The sequence below is a fragment of the Acomys minous genome (genome assembly GCF_964271855.1).
Source record: "Acomys minous genome assembly, chromosome: 10".
Lineage (NCBI taxonomy): Eukaryota > Metazoa > Chordata > Mammalia > Rodentia > Muridae > Acomys > Acomys minous.
Window position 1 is genome coordinate 52,271,755 of NC_140491.1, and position 23,861 is coordinate 52,295,615.

At 47.1% G+C, this 23,861-nt stretch overlaps 1 protein-coding gene across 6 annotated transcripts; it reads left to right on the forward strand.

The window, feature by feature from the left end:
• Nucleotides 1–5,202: 5,202 nt before the first annotated feature.
• On the forward strand, nt 5,203–23,861 carry FAM161A (FAM161 centrosomal protein A). Of its 6 annotated transcripts, none has more exons than XM_084798383.1 (7): nt 5,203–6,074; nt 12,274–12,503; nt 14,236–15,381; nt 15,719–15,886; nt 18,441–18,540; nt 22,700–22,854; nt 23,243–23,860. In XM_084798383.1, the coding sequence occupies exons 1-7, from the start codon at nt 5,643–5,645 to the stop codon at nt 23,364–23,366; spliced, it is 2,355 nt and encodes a 784-aa protein (XP_084654509.1). In that variant the 5' UTR covers nt 5,203–5,642; the 3' UTR covers nt 23,367–23,860. The 6 variants fall into 6 exon arrangements, with proteins under 6 accessions (XP_084654509.1, XP_084654510.1, XP_084654511.1 ...); XM_084798384.1 differs by having other exon boundaries at nt 5,203–5,939; XM_084798388.1 differs by having other exon boundaries at nt 5,808–5,939; nt 12,278–12,503; nt 23,243–23,861.

Sequence of the window (23,861 nt, forward strand, 5' to 3'; positions counted from 1 at the left end):
TGTAGTCAAAGTATACCCCTCAGATTTTAACCTTTTCCTGTTGGTGGTCTTATGTTCATTTGTGTTTGTGTTTGTTTTGTTTTGTTTTGAGACAGGATGTTACAACCTGGATGTCCTTGAACATTTGATGCCTCTACCTTCCAAGTGCTAGAATTAACAGGTGTGCGCTGTGGTGCCCAGTTTGTACAATGCTGGGGTGAAAGCAGGGCTCTGTGCACACTAGGCACGCATTCTACCATCTGAGCTGCCTCCCCTCCCCTGGCTTGGTTTGATTTGTGAGACTGTGCTAGGCAGCCAGACCTGGAATTCCCTGTGTCACTGAGAATTACATCAGCTCCTTATCCTCCAGCCTCAAGCTCTCAGGTGAATGCTGGGATGACACGTATGAGCCAGTACTCTCAGCCAGATGGGAGCCTTACAGTTCCCTTTGTGTGCTTATTTTGTTTATATAGAGTGTGCATGAGAGGGTGCTTGGAAATAAGACAACTTGGGAACAAATCAAATGAGGTCTCCATGTGGGTTTCCGAGATCAAAGTAATAAGTTGTCAGGCTATCTTGTAAATTTTTTTATTTTGGTTTTAATAGCAGGGTATGGTGGTGCACACCTTTAATCTCAGCACTCAGGAGGCAGAGGCAGGCCTGGTCCACAAAGAGTCCATAACAACAGCAACCATGTCTCAAACAAAAAGGTTGAAGGGTCAATCAGACTATCCTCCAGCACCAATAGCAATCAGTCAGGTTGGTGTAGCTATAAGGAAATGGGGGGGGGGGCTCGCCTTAGGAGACCATAAGAGGGTCCATAGCCTCAGATCCATTTTGAGACTTCACTAGTGTGCTAGGACTCCCTGGTAGATGAACACTGTGCAGTGGATCAGGACCCTTTGCGCAGTCTTAGGAGCCGCTGACGCGTCACTCACTGTTCTCTGCGACCCCCAAAAGGTTCATCCTGACACTCCCCACGGTGGTTCCCTGTTTTAATTTCAAGGTTAAAAATCTCCAGTAGCAGAGCCTTGATGCGCTGATTTTGGAGGCCTATGCTATTTTAAGCCATATCAGGGAAAGTACAATAAGTAAAACTATAATTGCCATGGCATGAACAAATGACTGGGTGAAAATAAAGTAGTGAATTTGGAAGCCATTTCCTGGAAGAAATGTCCCAGGTCAGATCGCATAACTACATCCACTCTGGTAGTATTTATAGCCACTATCTCCTGATGGAGCTTACGGAGGAGAGAGAAGAAGGGTGTGTTCCAGGCGCCTTCTGTATATTGGCGCTAGAGCTGTATGGCACTACTACTGTTGGATAAAAGTTCCTCCTGATGGACTCATGTCTGGAACCGTGGGCTGGTGGCCGCCGTTCTCTCCTTCACTCAGGAATAGATTCTGCAGAGCCGTTGGAGCGGTTCCATCGAGTCCCGCAGAGCAGGTGTACTGCTTTATGCTCGACCAGGAGCCCAAACTGGCTTGTCTGTTCCTTCCAGAAAAACAAATGCAAACCCTTACCCCGTGGTTAAGAGGGGGCAGGACCCTTCCATGTACTGTCCATAGGATCCTATCAGTAGACTAACAGTAAAGGAGTGATCCTGGGAAGCATCATACCCTAATGTATATAGACGAGGGACAGACCATTTTTGTCACAATTTTAAAGCTTAATGGTAAGCGGTGGTGGGGGCGGGGCGCGGCTCAGTTTAATTTATCCTGTGGTTGTAGCCCTGACTCCTCCTAAGGGAAGTTTGCTCTGTTACTGCTGAAAGAAGTTACCCTGTTAAACTTAAAAGGATGCTCTTAGTTACTAAGGCAAAGGGCTAGAACAGAGTTTTCTGTTAAAGGGGCAAAGAGTTTGTGCTTACATTAAATTCTTACTATTCCTTATCTCTCACATTATTATAAAAGTTTTCAAGTGTTGAGGAAAGTGTAAGGAATGGAGTGAAGACTAAATTCTCCACATAGATGTAGCATTTTTTCACTCAGTCAATTCTGAAACATTTGATTTGAAGTGGCCGCAGTATGCAAAATTGGGCAAAAGAAATCTCAGATGGTGTTGCTCAGGAGGGCAAGTGTCAAGCAAGCTTGTGTAAGGAACCCATCACCAGCAAAAAAAGTGATGATGTGGTGAGGGGCCTAACAAAAACTGAGTCAGTGATACACAAGGAACCAAGCAAAACTGAAAAGTTGTACAGGTGTTAAAATGGCTAAATAATGCTATGTAAAATATGGCACTTATATGCAAAAAAAAAAAAACACCTAAAGCTGTGGAAGAGCTGCCGTTAGATTTATGAAGAGGGAAGGATTATTAGTGGCAGAGTGGAGCCAGGTGCCTTGGTGCACGCCTGTAATCCCCTGCACTCAGGAAAGCAGAGGCAGGCAGATGAATGTGAGTTTGAGGCCAGCCTAGTCTACAAAAGGAATCCAGGACAGCCAAGGCCACACAGAGAAACCCTGTCTTGGGAAAAGAAAGAGGCAGACTAATCCATGTGGGAAGTAGAGGGGTCCTTGTGCTCATAGAGACACACTAGGGAAACCAGGAATGTTAAACTCACGGTTGTCCCTTCAAAGGGAGAGGTGTGTAACCCAGAAGAGAGAGATGGAACTTCTACCCAGAAGGCTGGGAGCAGACGTGGGTCATAGCCTGGTGACTTCTGCACTGTGTGGCCAGGGCCACGCTGGATCCTTACCCAGGGGATCAACCTTTAGAACCTGCCTTCCTGGTCTGTGCCAAGACAGTCAATCTACAGAACTCATCTTTTTTTTTTTTTCTTAAAGATTTATTGGATTTATTGATTATTTATACAGTGGTCTACATGTACACCTCAGGCCAGAAGAGGGCATCAGGTTACATCATGGCTGTGAGCCACCATGTAGTTGCTGGGAATTGAACATAGGACCTCTGGAAGAGCAGTCAGTGCTCTTAACTTCTGAGCCATCCTCTCCAGCCCCATTTTTTTTTTTTTTTTAAACTTTTGTTTTTATCAAGACAGGGTTTCTCTGTGTACCGTGTCCTGGAGTTGCTTTGTAGATCAGGCTGGCCTCGAACTCACAAAGATCCACCTGCCTCTGCTCCCGAGTGCTGGGATTAAAGGTATGAGCCACCATGCCTGGCCCAGAACTGATCTTTATGGAAGATGTCACATGAACTTTACAGGGTTTCAATGTAGCCATGTCTTAAATTTTATTAGGCACATGGGATTGAGTTAACTATCTCTAGGGGAAATTTCACTAAATTGTGCTGCGCTTAAATATACCTAAAATAAACTACATGGTGTCAGACTCCCAAAGTTTGAACCAACACTGGCTACTGAGTCATGTTAAACTGAATTACTTTCTTGTCCTCAGAGGTTGCTCTCCTGGCCATGGAGGTTGCAGAGATCTCTGCAATACCATATGTACACTGATATATTCATTAGATCTAACTTTTTTTTACCGTATGAGATTTGTATTTTAGTTTTGTTGAACTACATGCAGTATTCTGAGGAACTGATGGGAAATTAACATTTTTCACACATTAACTAAAACTTGTCAAATTGTTTGGTTTGGAAAAAAAATAAATTTAATAAAATATGCCAGGCCCTCAATTTCTTTCAAATACTCACAATAAAGTCTGTAAGTGGGGCTGGAGAGATGGCTCAGAGGTTAAGAGCACTGTCTGCTCTTCTGAAGGTCCCGAGTTCAGTTCCCAGCAACCACATGGTGGCTCACAACCATCTGTAATGAGATCCGGTGCCTTCTTGTGGTGGGCAGGCACACGTGTGGGCAGAATACTGTATAAATAATAAATACATCTTTAAAAAAAAATAAAGTCTGTAAGCTCCTGGAAAATCTACTCTGCATCACCAAAGAGAACCAAGGCCACTGACCCCTTTTACAGAGCAGAGCTCCATGGCTCTGCTTCCTGATGGCTCTGCCTCTTAGCAACATCACCCGGGGTATTTTGGTCCAACACGTGGACTTATGGGAACATCAGCATTCAGACTAAAGGGAGTGCAAGGTCTTGGATGACACAACTCTTCGTTCTCCTTTATCATAGCTGCCAAGTTTTCTTGTTCAGTTTTCTTCTTCTTCTTCTTCTTCTTCTTCTTCTTCTTCTTCTTCTTCTTCTTCTTCTTCTTCTTCAACACTAGGAATCAAACCTTGAAATGGCTACAATGGAAAAGTACTGAAATCAGCTGATGAAAATGGTGAAGATTTGATATTTAAGCCTAAGAGAATACTGCTGGATAAACAGTAAGCCTGAGAGTGTGTGTCCTGTGCACTCTTTACATTGTAACAGGAAGTTAAAGCTTTAGAGAAATATCTATGTTAGCAAAATTCTCTCCCAATATTGGCAAGCAAGTGAAAGTCTAACATCTTGGGTGTTTTGCTCTCTTACTCAAGTATAAACCCAAATACCAACTGGCATGTACATTTTGGTTTTGAGACAAGATTTCTCTGTGTAGCTGTCCTGTGGTCTCATGTGTGCTCACTCTCGTTAGCTTTCATGTAACTATACATACAAAGTTACTCATTTCAATATCCTGTATAGTTACATTTCAGCATAAAAGTGCAAAATCAGTTCTTATGCGATGATGCCATTTTCTTTCAGATCTTCCCATTTCTGCTATGGTCAGTGAGCCAAACTTTCCTGTTCAGTAATGTCCTTTAAACCTTTTTTTTTTTTTTTTTTTTTTTTTTTTTTTTTTTTTACTATTTCCTTTTCCTCAAGCCATCCACTCACAGGGCTCCAGTCTGTAGATCAGACTTCTTTGTTTTTGAGTTGCCTCACACCACGGCCCATCACACGTGGCTGACAGGAAGTCACTATCCTGTCAGTGGGACGGCTATGGATTCCTCCCACCTTCTAGCTTTTCAGAACCAACCAGTACCCACCAGTTACCTTGGGAGAAGCAAGCTGAAACCCAGGGGAGCCAAGGAAGGTGAGGTGATGGGAGATTTCGCAAGGGCGAACAGGGAAAGCCTAGTAACAAGTGCGTCAGAGGCAGGTTCTGTGGAAGGTGTGCCGCATAATGCGGAAACTACTGGAACCTTATGGCGGGGACAGGGGCACCAGCTGGGCTTCTAAGTAGAGTGTTAGGTCGCAGGTGGCTTAGACGTGGGGACTTGGGAGGGCGTAGTCCCAATATATTAATGCCGCCGCAGGTTAGCTGCAGAACCCAGGGCAAACCACCCCCATCACTCACTGGTTGCAGCGGCAGCCACTGGCCACGTCTGGACTCTTACTGGTCATCGCAGAGAAGAGAGGGCGGGACAACTAAGTATTCTCCTTCTGATTGGGCAGCTCGTGCTGCTGCTTGTCAATTCGAGATGAACCTTGTTCTCAGCCATGTTGGATAGTGTATACTGCAAAGCTTATCCCTTTTGGGGGCCGTCATACAGCTTCGGGTGCTTTCCTGTTCCGCCGTGCCCTAATACGTTGATCCAGTTTGCAAAAACACGCTCTCTCTGCTCAAAGTTCGTATACCGTGATAAGTCCTCGGTTAGGGAGTTAGACCGAAATAAAGCAAGTAACCAGTCCTAGCTAGGAGCCTGGGTGTAATTCACGTGAATCAGTCGTTGTCCCGGCGCCGAGACTACCACTGAGCAACTCGCTTGAAAATTACGTTTTTCTTTGGCTTGCTGTGGTAGTCTGTGTGTAGCTTCGGATAGCTATGCTTCTAGAATGCCCCTTAAACCCCAGGCTTGTATCAGAAACCATCGTTGGACTGAGCGCCCGGGTTTGTGACTATGAGAAAGGCCCCTTGCCTGCCTTTTTGTCCCTGGCACCTCCTGTAGCGTCCCTAGCAACCGAGCCCCTAGTAACCGCTAGCCCCAAGCCAGATCTACCAGGTCGCCGGCGGCGCCTGCTCACCCGCCCCGGGCCGGCGCGGGCGCTCGGGCTCGGAGGCGGGGCGATGTCTTCCCCCAACCGGGCTGCCAAGCAGGCGGCTGCCAGTCTCCACCTGCCGGTAAATCCCACCACCGGAGAAAGGGTCGCCCAGTACGAACGCGAAGACTCCTCCTTAGAGTCGATCGTGGCGGCGGCGTTGGCGGCGGCCGTGGAGGAGGAAGTGAAGAGTAGGATGCGGCCGGCGCAGGCGTCGGTACTGTGGAAGCCCGGCGGGGCTGAGGGCTGGTCCCCGGTCCTCACCGGCGGGGGTGGGGATGGGATGGGGCGACGCTGCGGCGCCCTCTGCAGACCCTCTCTCCGCTCTGCCCCAACTAAAGATTACTGCAACACTTTCTCGGAGAGCTTTTTAAAAGCTATTTCTAGAGTGTGCAAAGAATAGGACTTTACTTCCTATTCATCAGCATGTTTTAGGAATAGATCTTTTTGGTTTTTCGAGACAGGCTTTCTCTGTGTAGCCTAGGCTGTCCTGGAACTCACTCTGTAGACCAGGCTGGCCTCAGAACTCGTAGAGATCTGCTTGCCTCTGCTTCCCAAGTGCTGGGATTAAAGGCGCGTGTCACCACTGCCCCCACAAGTAATTCTTTAGTTCTTTGACTTTTATTTTTAAAAAAGGTTGTGTTTTGCCTTGAGGAAAACTCATGTGCCCACAATTTTCATAAGACCTCAGATGATAAGTTGTGCACACAAGTCAGTTTTAGAACTTTAAGGTTTTGGTTAGTGGATTTTAGTACAGTCCATTAGGTGAGTGTGTTTGAAGTTCAGCGGACAGATGCACCGCAGATAGAAACACCCAGAAAAACAAATTGCTGAAACCTCAGAGTTTCCTAAAGGGGCCATAAGCACGCTCAAGGTCTTTTCACAAACTATTTTCAGCACTATACCCTGCATGTGTTTTCAGCAGGAGGGCTCAGCGTGCCGTCTGGTTTCTCCACTTCTTTTCCGTCAATATATGTTTATTCTCTGAGAGTTTCAAACAATGTATTTTGAGCATAATCAGCGTCTCTTCTCCATCTGCTCTACTCATTTTGTTTGATTGTTTTTAGAGTTATGTGTATGAATGTTTGCCACATGAGTTCCTGGGAGGTGCAAACAGTGTGAGCCAAAAGGCAGGTGCTGGGAATCCAGCCCAGGTCCTCTGCAAGATCACCAAGTGCTCTTAACAGCACAACCGCCTCAGCATCCTTCTTTTTGTTTTTGTTGTTGTTCTTGTTTTGTTTGTTTTGTTTTGCTTTTGCTTTTGAGACAGAATCTCTCCATTAGCCATGGTTATTCTACAACTTGCTCTGTAGTCCAGACCAAACTCACAGAGCCCTGCCTGCCTCTGCCTCCTGGGTGCTGGGTCTAAAGTTGTGTGGCAATGCCGAGCTTTCATTCACTTTTAAAGTCTGGAACTTTGAGTTTAAGCTAGCACCCTGCAGATGTGAGGCATGTGCCCCCAACTTGGTTTTTTAGAAGCAATGGGATGGGGTGAAGGGTTTGTGCTTCCTTGGCAAGAGCTGTACCAACTGAGCCAGACAGGTCCAGGATTGCCTCAAACTCGCGGAGAGTGACCCTAAACTTCTGATCCTCCTGCCTCCATGTTCCAAATACTGGGACCAAGAGTATGAGGCACCATGCCTGGCTTATAGCAAAACTCTCAGGGTTATAACACCATCACGGCTCAGGATCCTAGGACCAGTTCCTAGTTGACAGAGTTACCATTCTGCATAGTCTGTAATAGGTCACAAAATGCCAAATATTCGTGTGGTGGGAAGTATGTGGTCCTGGACCAGAATCCATTCTCTGTGACTTGCTAGGCGGTTTTGGGACATGATTTCTGTTTCCTTATCTGTAAAAGGACTATAGTTGCCTCCATTTTCCACCTCATTCAGTAGTTAAGAAGGACCGAAGGAGAGAAAAAGTGCCATTTCTAGGGCGATTTACATAAATTGGTAGCAAATATAACAACTGCCAGTGTGAGTAATTCACTTAGAAATTAATTCTTACTTTGCTTGCTGTGACAGAAATGGCCATTCTTGTGTGGTTGACATTCCAGAGTGCCCTGTTAGCTGAAGGCTCATATTTTAAGCTGAGTTTGGGTTTTCAGCACCCACACAAAAACCTGGTGTGTTGGCGTTTGTCTGTAATCCCAGTGTTGGGGGAGGAAGAAACAGGTAGCTTCCTGGAACTCGCTGAAAGCGCTGTCTCAAAAAGTGTGGTGGAGAGTGGCTAGGGAAGCCTGATAATTGACCTCTGGTCTACAGACAGACAGACAGACAGACAGACACACACACACACACACACACACACACACACACACGCCCCTCAGCATTTGGTAGAGACATAACAGACAAAAGCGATTAATCATCAGCCCCTATAGTGGGAAGGCTGGGAGAAGGGCCCAGAGGCACCCACATTCACTGAGAGAAACAGTAAGGTAAAATGCCAAATGCTGCGTTAGATCCCTAAAAGTGAACAGAGAGCAGTGTCCCCAGAAGGGAGCTCTGTAGGAGGAAAGATGAGCGAATGTTCCTCTGGTGGTTTCTATTTTCCTAAAGAAATAAAAGGCTTATGAGCGCAATTGGTGGGCAGGAGTGAGAGCAAGGGACAGGCAAGTGTGGTTGTGGGGCAATGGGAGCCATTTTCCAAAGGAACACTAGGTGTCGGGCAGGCCAGGTATGCACAAGACAGTGCTCAGTGTCTAAGTTAGTATTAATATTGACAAAATGTGGCCTGTTTGGAAAGCCACACATCAGTTATGGTGATAACCACTAAACATTGTCTCCTTTTCAAAAATCTAATGTTAGAACTGTGAATTTGAGGCCAGCCTAAGCTACATGGAAAGTACCAGACCAGCCTAGACAACATAGCAAGACCTTGTCCCCAAATAAATGAACAAATCTTAAGTATTAGCATTAGCAGGGCTCAAGGGCTCACAGCTGTCTCAGTACTTGGGAGGCTGAGGTACACATATCTCATTTAGCATTGTGTAACTCTGTCCCTCCCTCCCTCCCTCCCTCCCTCCCTCCCTTCTTTCTCTTCTTCCTCATCCTTCTTTTCTTCTTTTTTGGAGTCAGGGTCTCACTGTGTTCCCAGCCTCACATAGATGAGGCTGGCTTCGTAGAGACCCGCCTACCTCTGCCTCCCGAATGTTGAGATTAAAGGTGTGAGCCATCATGCCTGGCCCAGAGGATCTCAAGCAGCATAAGCCAGCCTCACACTTGCTATGTAGCTCAGGCTGACCTTGAACCCGGGCTCTGTCTCTGTCTTCTGCATGCTGGGATTATAGACAGGGGCTGCCAGGTTCAGCATTTAAAAGAAGGCAAATCAGTAAAAGTTCCAGAACTTAAGATAAACTCTGTAGACTCCCTATGGGGCTGGCACGGTAAAGCCTCAGGTGCTGCTTGGAGGCGGATTCCTCTCTAAGTGGGTCAAGCCACTCTCAGGGAGATGAGCTTCTTACATAGTGGCACTTACAACACACAGAGCTTAACCATCAGAGGAGGAGGACGATTACAAGCATATGGTGTTGGGCACACCAGAGGATCCTGGGGCTCAGGGCGACGATGAGACTAGAAGTGGGAGTCATTTCCTAGCCATTCATCTGTGTTAGGTTAAAAGGAATAAAAAAAAAAAAAAACCTAGGAAGGTCTGTTTGAAAATTGTCACGGTGCTAGCAGTGGCTTGGGCACCCACTGTGCAGACCTCAGTGTGTGAGTCTAGCCCACCAGGCCTGCTTCCACTTCACACACTGCCCCTTTCTCCTTTAATTTTTTGCTTGTTTCGTTTGGTTTTGGTTTTTGTGTTCTTGAGACAGGGTTTCTCTGGGGAGCCCTTGCTGTCCTGGACTTGCTTGTAGACCAGGCTGGCCTCGAACTCCCAGAGACCCGCCTGCCTCTGCCTCCCTGAGTGCTGGGATCGCAGGTGTGTGCCACCGCGTGCAAGATCTATTTATCTTTATGTGTGTGGGGGAGGGGGTTGCCTATGTAGGTCTGTGTGAGTGTATGCCATGTGTGTGCAGTGCCCACGGAGGCCAGAAGAGGGCGCTGGATCCTCTGGAACTGGAGTTTTGGATGGAGAGCCACTGAATGTATGCGGTTTCTACATATCAGTCCTATTGAAGAAAAATTGTTTTCTTTCATTTGTTTTCTTGAGGTTATCCTAAGTGGGACACCACCAGCCTCTTGAACACTACTACCTCTTTAAAAAACAAAAAACAACAACAACAACAACAAAAAAAAAACAAAATAAGCAGTAGCAGCCAAAACCTTGGTGGGCTAGATAGGCAGGTCAGTGGTTCAGAGCAGAGGACGGAAATTTGGCTGCCAGCACCCACACTGAGCAACTTAACACCACCTGTCACTCCAGCTCCATGTGATTGAACATGCACCTCTGGACTCCATGGGTGCCTTCACTCACTCATTTACACGTGCATGCACATAATTTTAAAAATATACATCCAGCAGGACGAGGTGGCACATTCCTATAATCCCAGCACTCGGGAGGCAGAGGCAGGTGGGTCGCTGTGAGTTCGAGGCCAGCCTGGTCTACAAAGCGAGTCCAGGACAGCCAAGGCTACACAGAGAGACCCTGTCTCAAAATAAATAAATAAATAAATAAATAAATAAATAAATAAATAAATAAATAAATTTATCTGTCTGTCTATCCATCTTTCTGTCCTTCCCTTCCTTCCCCGTTTTATGACCCCACCACCTGGTACATGCTAAGCACATACTTTACAATTGAGATTCTTCTCCAGCCTAAACTAGAATAAATAAAAACAAGTCCATCATTACTTATAATGGGTTCTTCTGAATTTTCCCTCTGGAAAGGCTAAGCTGGTTTTCTGAAATGATATCATTATGAATCTAACTTGGGAATATACTCTTTTGATTTCAGTCTGTTCCAGGTGGTAGGCTAAATGGTAGGCTAAATTTTAAACCATGGTTGGTGGGCCTTTTATACATAGTATCATATATAACCTCAAAGTTCTTAACTGAGAACAACATTAAAATTTATATTTATAAAGAAAGTGAAGGGCTCTTAGGTATGGTGTGTGTGTGTGTGTGTGTGTGTGTGTGTGTGTGTGTGTGTGTGTGTTTGGGTGCACTTACATGTGTGTGCATAGAGACTAGAGAAGGCCTCTGTGGTATTCTTCACTGTCGTTGTTATCTGAGGGCGGGCTCACTGGGGCCTTCGGCTCAGTGATTAGGCCTCAGGGACCCTCCTGTCTCTGCCTCCGCAGCGCTGGAATTGAACTCAGTTTCTTTCTTTCTTTTTAATATTGTATTTAATTTTTAATTTATGTACATTGGTGTGAGGGTGTCAGATCTTGGAGTTATAGACAGTTGTGAGCTGCCATGTGGGTGCTGGGAATTGAACCCGGGTCCTTTGGAAGAGCAGGCAGTGCTCTTAACCACTGAGCCATCTCTCCAGCCCCTAAACTCAGTTTCTTATGCTTACATGGCAAGGACTTGACCAACTAAGCAATTTCTCCAGCGCTAGGGCAGTTGAATTGCTTAAAAGACCTGAAAAGGCAGGGCTTGGTGGTGCATGCCTTTAATCCCAGCACTCGGGAGGCAGAGGCAGAGGCAGAGGCAGGCAGATCGCTGTGAGTTCGAGGCTAGCCTGGTCTACAAAGTGAGTCCTGGACAGCCAAGGCTACACCGAGAGACCCTGTCTTGAAAAAACAAAACAAACAAACAAACAAAAAGACCTGAAAGATGGGCAGAGATTAAGAGAGAGGTCAGTAAGAGCCTCCAGTCCCGTGTGTGTGTGTGTGTGTGTGTGTGTGTGTGTGTGTGTAGCATCTCCAGCCCGTGTTCCTCCCTGCTCTCTCCTCATGCCCAAAGTGTCGGCCACCCCTGGGCATCACTCTCCTCACTGCCTGCAGTAGCCCCCCTCCTGAAAGGCTCTTCTGCCTGCCCCCCGTCCTTTTCCTGCTCTGAGATCATCCCAACATGGCTTCTTGGAGGGCCCCTGAGAACTTTGTCCCTGGGCCCCATCCCTGTCCTCTGTCCACTGCACACCCTTGGAGCCCTGAGGCAGGGGCCCCTCAGGAGCCGGCTCTGGGCACAGGAGTGGCTGCCGCTCTTTTCCCAGCAAAAATGCACAACTCAGAAGAGGCTGCCTTTTAGCCCTGGTTCCATCTTGTCTTCTGCAGTGGTAAGTGTCTTCATTTGAACATTTTTCTGGCAGTTGCCAGAATATAAAGTGGGTTGAAGCCAGGCGTGGCAGCGTGTGCCTTTGGCCCCAGAAATCAGGAGGCAGAGGCTAGCTTGGTCTACGTAGGGAGTTTGAGGCCAGCCTAGGCTACATAGTGAGCCTGCTGTAAGAATCAGCATTTGGATCAGTGTCCCTTAGTTTGTTATTTAATTTCAAATACCGCATAGCAAGTCCTGTCTTCCTATCAGGCAGGTTCTAACAACGTTCCTGGGGAGGACAAAAGGGTGGCCCTAGAAGACATTATGAACCTGGCTGATATTTACCACTCGGACAAAGAGTATTTCAGGAAGCTAAAAAAGCTGAAGGCTGCCCATGCAGAATCCATGGCCAAACTAGCGAAAATGTACAAGGACAAGCTAAATGTAAGAGAACTTCACCCAGTGACCACCCGGGAAGAGTCCTCTAGCGCCTCCTATAGGTAAGTGTGTGTTCTGTGTCACTCACTGCCTGGACTGAGAGAATATCGCAGGATATTTGCTTCCAAATAGTCCTTCCTGCTTTCAATGGTGTAGAAAAGTGGGATTTTATTCAAAATGTTTACTAGATTCCCCCTTGCTTTTAAGGGTCATTTGGTGGCCATCTATTTGTTTTTTTTTTTTAATTGTCATTTAATTTAATGTGTTTTGCCCGCATCTACATACAGGCCACATGTGTGCCTAGTGCCCAGAGAGACTTGTATGTCGTTGCTGGGAATCAAGCCTGGGTCCTCTGGGAGAGCGGCCAGTGCTCTCAGCTGCTGAAGCGTCTCCTTCACCTGTGTTCTCCTGCTTTACTTAATGCTTGCAGATACGGATCAAAATATTTAGGCTAGCCCACTTTTGGAACATGATCTTATACTGTATATAGTCCAGACTGGCCTCAAACTCTGAGCAATCCTCCTGCCTCAGCCTCACCAATGCTGAGATTACAAGCATGAGCCATCATGCCCCACTCTTTCTCTTTTTTTAAAAATGTATTTATTTTTATGTACATCGGTGTTTTGCCTGCATGTGTGTTGGGGGGAGAGGGGTGGCAGAATCAGATCCCCCGGAACAAGAGTTAGAGCCAGTTGTGAGCCGCCGTGTGGGTGCTGGGAATTGAACCCACGTTCTCCGGAAGAGTAGCCAGTGCTCTTCCCCCGCCCCCCCTTTGGTTTTTTGAGACAGGGTTTCTCTGTGTAGCCTTGGCTGTCCTGGACTCACTTTGTAGACCAGGCTGTCCTTAAACTCACAGAGATCTGCCTGCCTCTGCCATCCTGAGTGCTGGGATTACAGACGTGCACCACCGCACCTGGCCTGGTTTCTTATTTTTAAAAGCAATATAGTCTCAAGGCTTACTTCTACTGTGAACTTGCTTATTTTGAAACTGTAAACTAGCTGGGTGGTAGTGGCGGTGGCGCACACCTTTAATCCCAGCACTCAGGAGGCAGAGGCAGGTGGATCGCTGTGAGTTTGAGGCCAGCCTGTTCTACAAAGGGAGTCCAGGACAGCCACGGCTACACAGAGAGACCCTGTCTCAGGAAAAACAAAAACAAAAACAAACCAACATTTTTTTTCCCCAAACAGTGCTGGGAACCAAACTCTCAATGCATGAGAGACAGGCCGTCACTACTGTGCTGAGGCCGGCCTTGGCCTCCGTCTCCTTCCGGCCTTGGCCTCCGTCTCCTTCCGGCCTTGGCCTCCGTCTCCTTCCGGCCTTGGCCTCCATCAGCATGCACAAGCGTGCCCAACTGAGTTCACACTTGGAGGAGGAATAAGAGGCATAGCAGATACAGGAAGCAAGGGCAGCAGCAACTATGTGTACCCACCCAGGCATGGTGGGACAAGGCGGGGGAGGGGTGAGGCCGCAGGGTGAGCTGGAACAGTCCGGATTGATTGGCAGGTTCTCCTTCTATAGCAAAGAGGAAGGGTTCAGGCAGGAGAGGCATGGTCAGACACGTCCAAGATGGTGACTCTGGGACGCATAGACGGAAGTGACTAGAAGTGAGGCAGGAGGAGCCGCTGAGGCCTCAGGTTCTGTCATCTCTATTCTAAATAAAAGTGACACATCACGATCCTTGTTCAGCTAGCTAGCTGGCCGTGCCTTCCATCTTAGAAAATCTATAGTTACATTAACTCTAACCCTTGGCCACATAAAATTGAAACTGTACCCTATTTATTATTCTTTCTTAGTTCTGCATCGGAAAAGAACCGCCCACCTCCTTTCGTGCTGGTGACATTTTCAGAGCCTGACCTAGGCCGGCCACCCTCCTTGTCCACGACTTCTGACGAGGAGCCGCCCAGCCTAGACAAAGAGACTCCTCGGGAAAGCAGGATGCGGGCCTACGCCAGGGAGCTCATCAACAACATGTGGAACGACTTCTCCGTTCGAGACTACATTCAGAATGACGCTGACTTCAAAACACCTAAGAAAACAAGGAAGAAGCCCAAATCCTGGGTGCCCAGGATTACAGTGCCCGTGCCCTTTCAAATGATGCTTAGAGACCAGAAGAGGAGAGAGGAAGCCTCCAAAGCAAGATCCGACCTGGAAATGAGGCAGAAGCTGCCCAAGAGGGATGAGGATGCTGCAGAGTGTAAGAAGAAGTTCCGAGCCAATCCTGTTCCCTCCCGCATCCTCCTTCCGCTGTATGAGGAGCTACTGCGCGAGGAGGAGGAGCGGAGGAGGACCGCCAAGGAGAGGAGCAAGGCGGCGCTCCTGGCCTCCCAGAAGCCCTTTAAGTTCATGGATCGGGAGGAGCAGAAGCAAGCTGCCCGCGAAAAGCTGCTGAGAGACCTTTTTAAGGCTAAAAGGAAAACCAAGCGGTTTAAAGCCAGACCTGTGCCACATTTTATTTACAGGTCAGCTTCGTGCGGCAGGTCGGCGGAAGAGCTCTCTAGGAACACCAGGATGCAGCCGAAGGCCCGAGAACAGCCGCAGGGTTGGTGTAGGTCCTATCGGCCAGCTTACAGACAGTTCAGGGACCCCAGAAGTCCTGGAAGGCCCAGACACAGGTGTCGGTGCTGGAGCCCGGATGAAGACTACACTGGCGACGACTCTGAGAAAGGGCGGGGACCTTCCTCTGCACCCAGCTTCCTGAGCGGCTCAATGCTTTGTAAACATTGCAGTCTTCTCAAACCCCGGAGGAGTGACTCTGACAAGAGACAGAAAGTCCTGGCCGACAAAAGAGCCAAGGAGGAAACGCTGAAAGAACCACGCTGGCCTTATCTGTCGCCGAGACGTGAGTCACCGGTGCGAAGTGTGGGTGCCAATCCCAGGCCTTTGCAGCGCAACCCTTCGATGCCCACCGCGTCCTCCCGGGGCCGGGAACAAGCCATCAGGTAAGGCGCTGGCACGCGCTTGCCGAATTGATACATTGCAACCCTGTGCGGTTCAGCCTGGTACATCGGAAAGCGTTCAATTATCTGTAAGGTATTGTATTCCATGGTAGAGAATTTATTTGCTAAAGATGTTCTTCTAAGTAACAGGTGTGACTTCCTTGTTTCCTTGCACCATCAGCTTACACTATCAGCCTTACTCGGAGTTCCAGTTTCACAATTCAGATTTTGATCAAAAGGTTACCTTTTTTTCAGCCTTTGAATTATCCTGGGTTGAATCTTTGCTGGACAACTTTCTCCTTGGCTTAAAGTGAATTAAGCCTTAGTTTGTTGCCCTCAGGAAATCACTTGAGGAAAAGAAAATGTTGGAAGAAGAGCGAAACCGGATCCTAACTAAACAGAAGCAAAGAATGAAAGAACTGCAGAAACTCCTGGCCACCCGGGTTAAGGCTTATGACTCACACGAGAGCTTAGCTCAGACGCTTAAGTCCAGAGTAACCAACCTCAGGTATCATGGAAGCACGCGGAGTGGCTGCCAACACGGTTCTCTTTCCTGTCCGCTCCTTTCCTGTCCGCTCCTTTCCTTTCCTTCCCGTTCCTTTCCTTTCCGTACCTTTTCCTTTTCTGTTCCTTTCCTTTCCTTTCTTTTCTTCCTAACCAGTGGATACCTAGATATGACGTGGTATGGCATCTTAATTTATGGATTTAAATAATCATCTTGTTTTGTTTTGTTTTGTTTGAGACAGGGTTTCTCCGTGTGGCCCTGGCTGTCCTGGACTCACTTTGTAGACCAGGCTGGCCTCGAACTCACAGAGATCCACCTGCCTCTGCCTCCCAAGTGCTGGGATTAAAGGCGTGCGCCACCACTTCCCTGCTAAATAATCTTTAGCTGTTTATATTCAACGTTTCAATACATATATGCACACATACACATATGATGAGAAGCAATGTACACATCTCCATAGCAAGAACAGAAACAGAGACCATGTGGAACAGAAACATTTTCTATTATGGCCATAGTTAACAGCTCTGCTTTATTACAGGCACAAAGCTTTATCTGTATATGTCTGTTCTTATTTATAAGTTATATAAATATTTCATATACACCCATATGTATATGTGTATACACACACATTATATATATACGGTGCGGAGGATGTGTGAATCAAAGTCAGGACCTTGTACATAGACTCTGGCTGAGCTGGTCTTACTTGTGTCACTTGTGGCTGTGCAGTACACCACTGGGAAAAGCCTGTAGCACTGAGCTCCATCCCAAGCCCAAAATATTTCTTTCAATTAACAAATAAGTGACAGAGTTCTGTTTTAAGTTTGTACCAAATACAACGGCTCAAGTGAATGCATCACGGGTACATACTGCCCCTTGTGACTGTTGCCCCGTGAAAGCTAACAGCAGCCACGGAACACCTAGGGCCCTTTGCAGAACACCCGAATCCTGCAGATCAAGAGTTTGAAAACCAGCCAGGCGTGGTGATGCATGCCTTTAATCCCGAGGCAGGCGGATTGCTGTGAGGTCGAGGCCAGCCTGGGCTACAAAGTGAGTCCAGGACAGCCAAGGCTACACAGAGAGACCCTGTCTCGAAAAAAAAAGTTTGAAAACCAATGTCACAAACTTTGCACATAAAAGTGGCCACGATTAAACAAGAAAAGCTTTCCTCCAAAGCTGGGTAAGTAGTATGATTTGTTAACTTTTAATCTGATTCATAAGATCCAAATACACATATTTGCTTTTAATTACATTGCCTATCCTTTATTGTATAGCATTAGCCCACTAATAGAGCCTAGTTTGATGAACTTGAGCAAAAAATTCATTAGGAATACAGTATTTACCCTATAGGAAGTTAATACCAACTTCCTATGAGAAAGTGTGACTATTTTGAAGTCTGAATATTTTCTATACCCACAAACCTCTCTTGTCTTGGTTGCTTTTAGTATATCTTTTTTTTTTTTTTTTTTTTTTTTTTTGCGAGACAGGGTCTCTCTGTGTAGCCTTGGCTGTCCTGGACTCTCTTTGTAGACCAGGCTGGCCTCGAACTCACAGTGATCCGCCAGCTTCTGCCTCCCGAGTGCTGGGATTAAAGGCGTGTGCCACCACGCCCGGCTCCGCTTTTAGTATATCTTACATAGAGAAAAACATCGAAGTTTAATTCATTGTGGGATCTAATCCAGAGAATAGGTACTATGGCCAGGTGTGGTGGCGCACGCCTTTAATTCCAGCACTCAGGAGGCAGAGGCAGGTGGATCTTTGTGAGTTTGAGGCCAGCCTGGTCTACAAGTGAGTCCAGGACAGCCAAGGCGACACAGAGAAGCCCTGTCTCAAAAAACAAACAAACAAACAAACAAACAAAAGATTAGGTACAATGATGTGATCTCATTTGGGGGAAAAGAAAAGCACGCTTTGCTTCTTTGCTTGTTTGTTTCGGGACTGTAGCCTTGGCTGTCCTGGACTCACTTTGTAGACCAAGCTAGCCTCAAACTCACAGAGATCCGCCTGCCTCTGCCTTCCAGTGCTGGGATTAAACGCATGCACTACCACCACCCGGCTTCAGAGCCTTTTGTTTTGTTTTTGTTTTTTGAGACAGGGTTTCTCTGTGTAGCCTTGGCTGTCCTGGACTCGATTTGTAGACCAGGTTGGCCTCGAACTCACAGCAATGCACCTGCTTCTGCCTCTCAAGTGGCTGGGATTAAAGGCGTGCGCCACCACGCCCGGCTGAAAGAATTTTTTTTTTAAGACATCTGATTTGGACCAGATTTTCTTGGTTTTGTGCATTTATAAATAAGGTACTTTTCAGGCCAGTTTGAACTCTTTTTGCCTTGAAGACTTTTGAAATCAAAATGCCCAGACCATGTTCCCTGCGCTGTGCAGTGTGTGCTTTCAGAACCAGGGATTTTTATTCTGGATTTACAGAGAATCTGACCAGTCTAGAAAAGGAACCGAACTGAACTGTGCTCTCAATTTCTGATTTGTCTTCTGAAGTAAATGTCCGAAATATAACTTTCAGAGCAGACCTCTTAAAATGCCCGTTCTCTTTATCTGGTTCTAGAAAGAGTGAAAAGGCAAGGATGAACGAATATCGGCAAGAACTGGAAGAACAAGATGAAAAATTACAAAACAGGCTGATGCTGTTTGAAAGAGTTGCCCAGGTTGTGTTTGTTGGGATTTAGGTCCGTCCCTAGCTCCCTCGGTGCCGCTAGCTCCCACGGGTGTGCTTTGTCTTCCCCACGCGCCCTGTGATTGCTGGGACATGCTGTTTCTACAGCAGCTTCACCTAGTCCAGCAAGGAAGGAATCTGGCTAAAGATCTGATGAGGCTCGAAGCTCAATAAAGAACATGCCGCTAAGCCGGCGCGTCTCACGACACCACTGCCGCAGCCTGCTTTCTGTGCCTGGTCTTTTCAGTCGGCCTGGTTCTGATTGTGGTGAGGTTTCGGGGTATGAACTGAACCCTTTGGTGTGAGGCCAGGGTATGTAATGTAGTGAGACCCTGTCTCTTAAAAGCATTATTTATTTATTTATTTATTTATTTGGTTTTTGGAGACAGGGTCTCTCTGTGTAGCCTTGGCTGTCTTGGACTCGCTTTGTAGACCAGGCTGGCCTCAAACTCACAACGATCCACCTGCCTCTGCCTCCCAAAGTGCTGGGATTAAAGGCGTGCGCCACCACGCCCGGCTAAAAGCATTTTTTAATTGACTGTTTACGTATCGAAAAATTGTTTTAACTTTTATGTTTATGCGCGCCGCGTGCATTTATTGCCCACAGAGATCAGAGAGCATTGGGTACGGTGGAACTGTAGTTGTGAGCCACCATGTGGCCGCTGGGGCCTGGATTCAGGCCCTCTGTAGGACTAAGTGCTCTTGACCACCGAGCCATCTCTCCAGACCTAAAAGCACCGAAAACCAAAGGGCAGATCTTTCTGCTTCACCATTGCCCTGGCAAGTGGGTGCGAGTTAGTACACCCCGTCACCAGTGCAGCCATCCGCTTGCACGGAGTCCAGCCGTTCCCACTTTCAGTGCAGGTCTCAAGGGGGTCTTACGATTAACCTCCCAGTCGGATTAGCTCAGGAAGGGAGGTGTACGGTAGACGAGAAACTCAAGCTCAGAGGAGGGCAGGCGTGCGTGAGTTAGTAAACGGTGACACAAGATCAGAGCCCAAGTCCGTCTGCTACCCTCAGCCCTTCCCCCCCACCCCCCAAAGACAAGCTTCCAAGCCCGAGAGGAGTGCGCAAAGTCTCTCTCTGCCTCTTGTCAACCTGTGTGACTCCTGCATACAGCCAGGGTGAACTCGAACCTCTCACTGCTGCCTCTACCTCCGAGTGCTGGGGTTACGGGCGTGTGCCACCACAGCTGATTTTCCTGGTGCTAAGGAGCTTCTCGCCAGCTGGCCAGACACGGCACCCACCAAGCTCCAGCCACAGCCCTCTGGGTAGCTGCTTTAGCCTGCCTCCCCCGCAGCTTCCTAGCCCTCCACTTGGCCCTTGTAGGCTCTGCCAGACTCAGGTCTACCTTTGCCTTTAAAAAAAAATTTTTTTCCCCGAGACGGGGTTTCTCTGGGTAGCCTTGGCTGTCCTGGACTCATTTTGTAGAACAGGCTGGTCTCGAACTCACAGAGATCCGCCTGCCTCTGCCTGCCCAAGCACTGGGAAGCCCACAGTCGTGGTTTTGTGGTGTTCCTGGGTTCTTTCATGAGCCTTATGCATATATCTGCCTTTATCCCTCTCACCGCCATGTGGGGATTATCTGCAGCGTCTCTTCCCCGCCAGCTAATCCACGATGGGTGATGGCTGAGTCTTTGTATCTGCAGCACCTAGCACCTACAGTGATGTCTGGCTGTGGGAGAGGGAGACTAATGGTTGTGGTGAAATTGGCCAGACAGGACTGTACACTTTCTCTTCTGGGTTGGCCCCAGCTAAGGACAACATCCTAACATACTAGTTATGTGTCCCAGCATAGCTCTGAACCCGCCATTCCTAAGCACCAGAGGAAATGTGGTAAGATCAGTGGGGAGAACAGTGAAAGCAAATTAACGCCATAGCTAACAATCTCCTCCCATTTTCGGCCCTTGGGTTTTCTGTTCCCTCAGAGCATTTCCTCTCCCCAGCGTTTCCATATCTCCACTAAGCCTGGTTAAAAACAGGCATTCAGCAACTGATAAATAAATGAAAGACAGACAACAAGCATACTTTCGTGAGACAGTGTGTTTTACAGCCAAGGATACACAGAGAAACTCTGTCTCAGAAAACCAACCAACCAAACAAACAAACAAAAACCTGTTGTTATTGACTGTGGAGCAGTTTAAGAGCAGTTTTAAGTTGTGTGCCTTTTCCAGGCTCCCCGGCTCCAGCAGGGCATGGTAACAGCCCTCAGAGTTGAGCTCTGCTGTTTTGGCCTCTCCTGTACAACTCTAGATCCAGCAACTGTGGTTTCCTGTTTTATTAACTGGGCGTCGACGGGGCTCACACTCTGTATACGGGGTGGCGTTGGTCCACCAGAACTGGGCTGTGAACCTTGCTTTAGGTGGAGTTTCAGAGAGAATTCTTGGCCCCAGATCTCCTGGAAGAGCTAAGAGTGGGCCAGAGCCAAGACAACGAGCTGAGCACCTTGTCACAGCGTAGTTGCCTGAAGCCCATGGACTCCAGGCTGACCTGTGGCAACTGCACTTTGTTTCTCCCCTCAACAGCATCTTGCTATGCAGTCCCTTCCTGGTGTTGAGGAATAGGCTGTCTGCCTCACCTCCCGAGTGCTGGGATTGAAACTTTTATTTTTAAGGTTTGGGGTTTTTTTGTTTGTTTGTTTGTTTTTTGTTGTTGTTCATTGGTTTGGTTTTACTGTGGTGTTAGAGATTTAAACCAGAGTCCCAAGGGTGACCATGTATACGCTCCACCAATGAGCTGCATCTGGAGCCCTCAGTTAGGTACAATATGAAAAGACCACTAGAAGTCCGACAGACAACCGGGCACAGTGCTCAAGGAGGCAAAGGCAGGAGGATCTCTGTGAGTTCAAGGCCAGCCTGATCTATGAAGCGAGTATAGGACACAGAAAATCCCTGTCTCAAAAAATCAACCAAACAAAAAACAAAAACAAAAAAAGAAAAAAATTGCCACGCACCACCCAAGGAGCAACATTCAAGAGATTTGACCTCTGCTCTAAATATCCCTTTTTTCTTCCATAAAGTAAAATAATGTTGATGGTTTTACCTTTGATGAGCTGATGTCTTAGGATATAAAGACTGAGAACTACATCAGTTGCATAAAAGAGCCGTCCAGCAACTTTAATGTGGTCCAGCCCTCTGAACCACAGTTAGACACATGACCTTTGGTTGGGTGGTTGGTTGGTTGGTTGATTGGTTGGTTAGTTGGTTTATTGGTTAGTTGGTTGGTTGGTTGGGTTGGTTGGTTAGTTAGTTGGTTGATTGGTTAGTTGGTTGGTGGGTTGGTTGGTTAGTTGGTTAATTGGTTGGTGGGTTGGTTAGTTGGTTGGTTAGTTAGTTGGTTGATTGGTTGGTTGGTTGCTTGGTTGGTTGGTTAGTTGGTTGGTTGACTGGTTGGTTCATTGGTTCATTGGTTGGTTGGTTTTGATTTTGGTCTTGGTTTTTATTTGCTCCTTTGTTTCTTTTGTTGTTAGACAAGCCTTGCCATATATCCCTGGTGGCTGGTCTGGAACTCATGCAGGCCAGGATAGTCTTACAATTGTGTTAACCCTCCTCTAGTCCCCCGCCCCTTGAGAACTGGGATTGCATCACACGTGGCTCCTTATTCTCTTTCCTTGTTGATCTCTTCTGGAGCGTTCTTTATGCAGTCTTAAAAGCATCATTACAGCTCAGCACTCAGTCGCCTCCTCTAGAGGTCAACGCTTCCAACTTGGGATCTACATCACCTTGTTTTCAGCTTTTCCCGTTTCTGAACTTGAGGTTACTGAGCCGGCTAGATGTATTCTTTCATATTCTCTTGAGTGTGCCTTTTGCTCAGTGTTAGGTTGGCCAGGTTTTGGCAGATAACTGTAGTTTATTTATTTTTCTGTTGCTCGACTGCAGCATAGCTTACTTACCCACCCAAATGTTGGCTGGCTTTGGTTGCTCGTGCACAGCGTGAGTTATTAAAGACAATCTTCCTTGTGCATTCTTGTACCTGTCCTCTGGGCACATGAGTCCCTCTTGGTCCGTGTCTAAACATGTCACTGTCAGTCACAGAAGCATATTTCGATCTCTGGGGCTGTTCTTCCTTTTCACTGGTGCTTTTAAATTCATACATCTTAATAGAAGTTTATTCCTTTTGCTCTCACCTAAAAAGGCTTGTCTCTCCTATAGAGAAATGCAAGGATGGCAGCAGAAAAGCATTATTCTAACACCCTAAGAGCACTAGGACTCTCTGAGGAGTTTGTTTCAGAGAAAGGCCAAAGCGGAAAAGTGTCTGGAACCGTCACCAGGCGAGAGCTGAGCAGCTGCACCGCGGACAAACAAAGGTATTGTGCCTACCGGTCCGGAAACAAACTCCGGGCTTTCTGATTGTTAAAAATCTTTTATTTAAGGGAATGCATGTGAACTGCTGTGAAATATACTCATATTTTACCATGTTTGACACAATATAAATATTACACAGCAATAAAGCATTTTCTTACAGCAAGCATACATTTTTGACTTTCATTAAAATATGGCCTGCTTTCGGCTGAAATATAAGGAGTCAAGTTTCAAAATCGTTATCAGGGACATTTGATTTCCGCATTGGTCCTGCCGTAGTTCTCCTGGCTAGGTGTGGAGCCTATAGACCGTGATGGCATGAAAACCCAGGGCTGCCTGCCTTTGAAACCAACACATTTTTCCTTTGATAGAATGATACATTTCTTTCTTTAGCTCTCCTGAAGAAGAAAGCAAGAACGAGGAAGAAAACTGTCTTACTGACACCAACAGCCAGGACTCTTGCAGGGAAAGCAAGGAAGATGTTAAAGAAAGCGGAGACGAAAATTCTCAAGAATGAGCCTGAATCCCAAGATGGCCCCTTCTGGGTGCAGCCTCGGGACCTCTGCACCTGCATGTGGGGGTGCTGCGCACACATGTAGGAACAGCTCTCGCACATGCAGGGATGCTGAACCAAGACTTCATGCCTGGACAGGCTGAGTCCACCCGACGCGCGACTTGACTGTTACATTGCAGCTTTGCCTGCTGCAGTTTTGAAATGGCTATGTATGCTATTTATGATTATGATTATATTTGTATTTTCGAAGTGTGTGAGGGTTGGAGACCCACTGCTGTCATAAGTGAGTTAGTTATGGAGATGTGTGTTTTATCTGGTAGGGAGAAAAGGTTGATATTGAGAGAACTGTTAGCTTTTGAAGATCTAGTTTTAAATTTACTAGGTATTTTCAGTTTTTTCCCTCTGAGCCATTTCTTTTTTTTACTTTTTATTGATTCCCTGTGAGTTTCCCATCATGCACCCCAGTCCTCCTCATCTCCCTGTCTTGTCATATCTGAC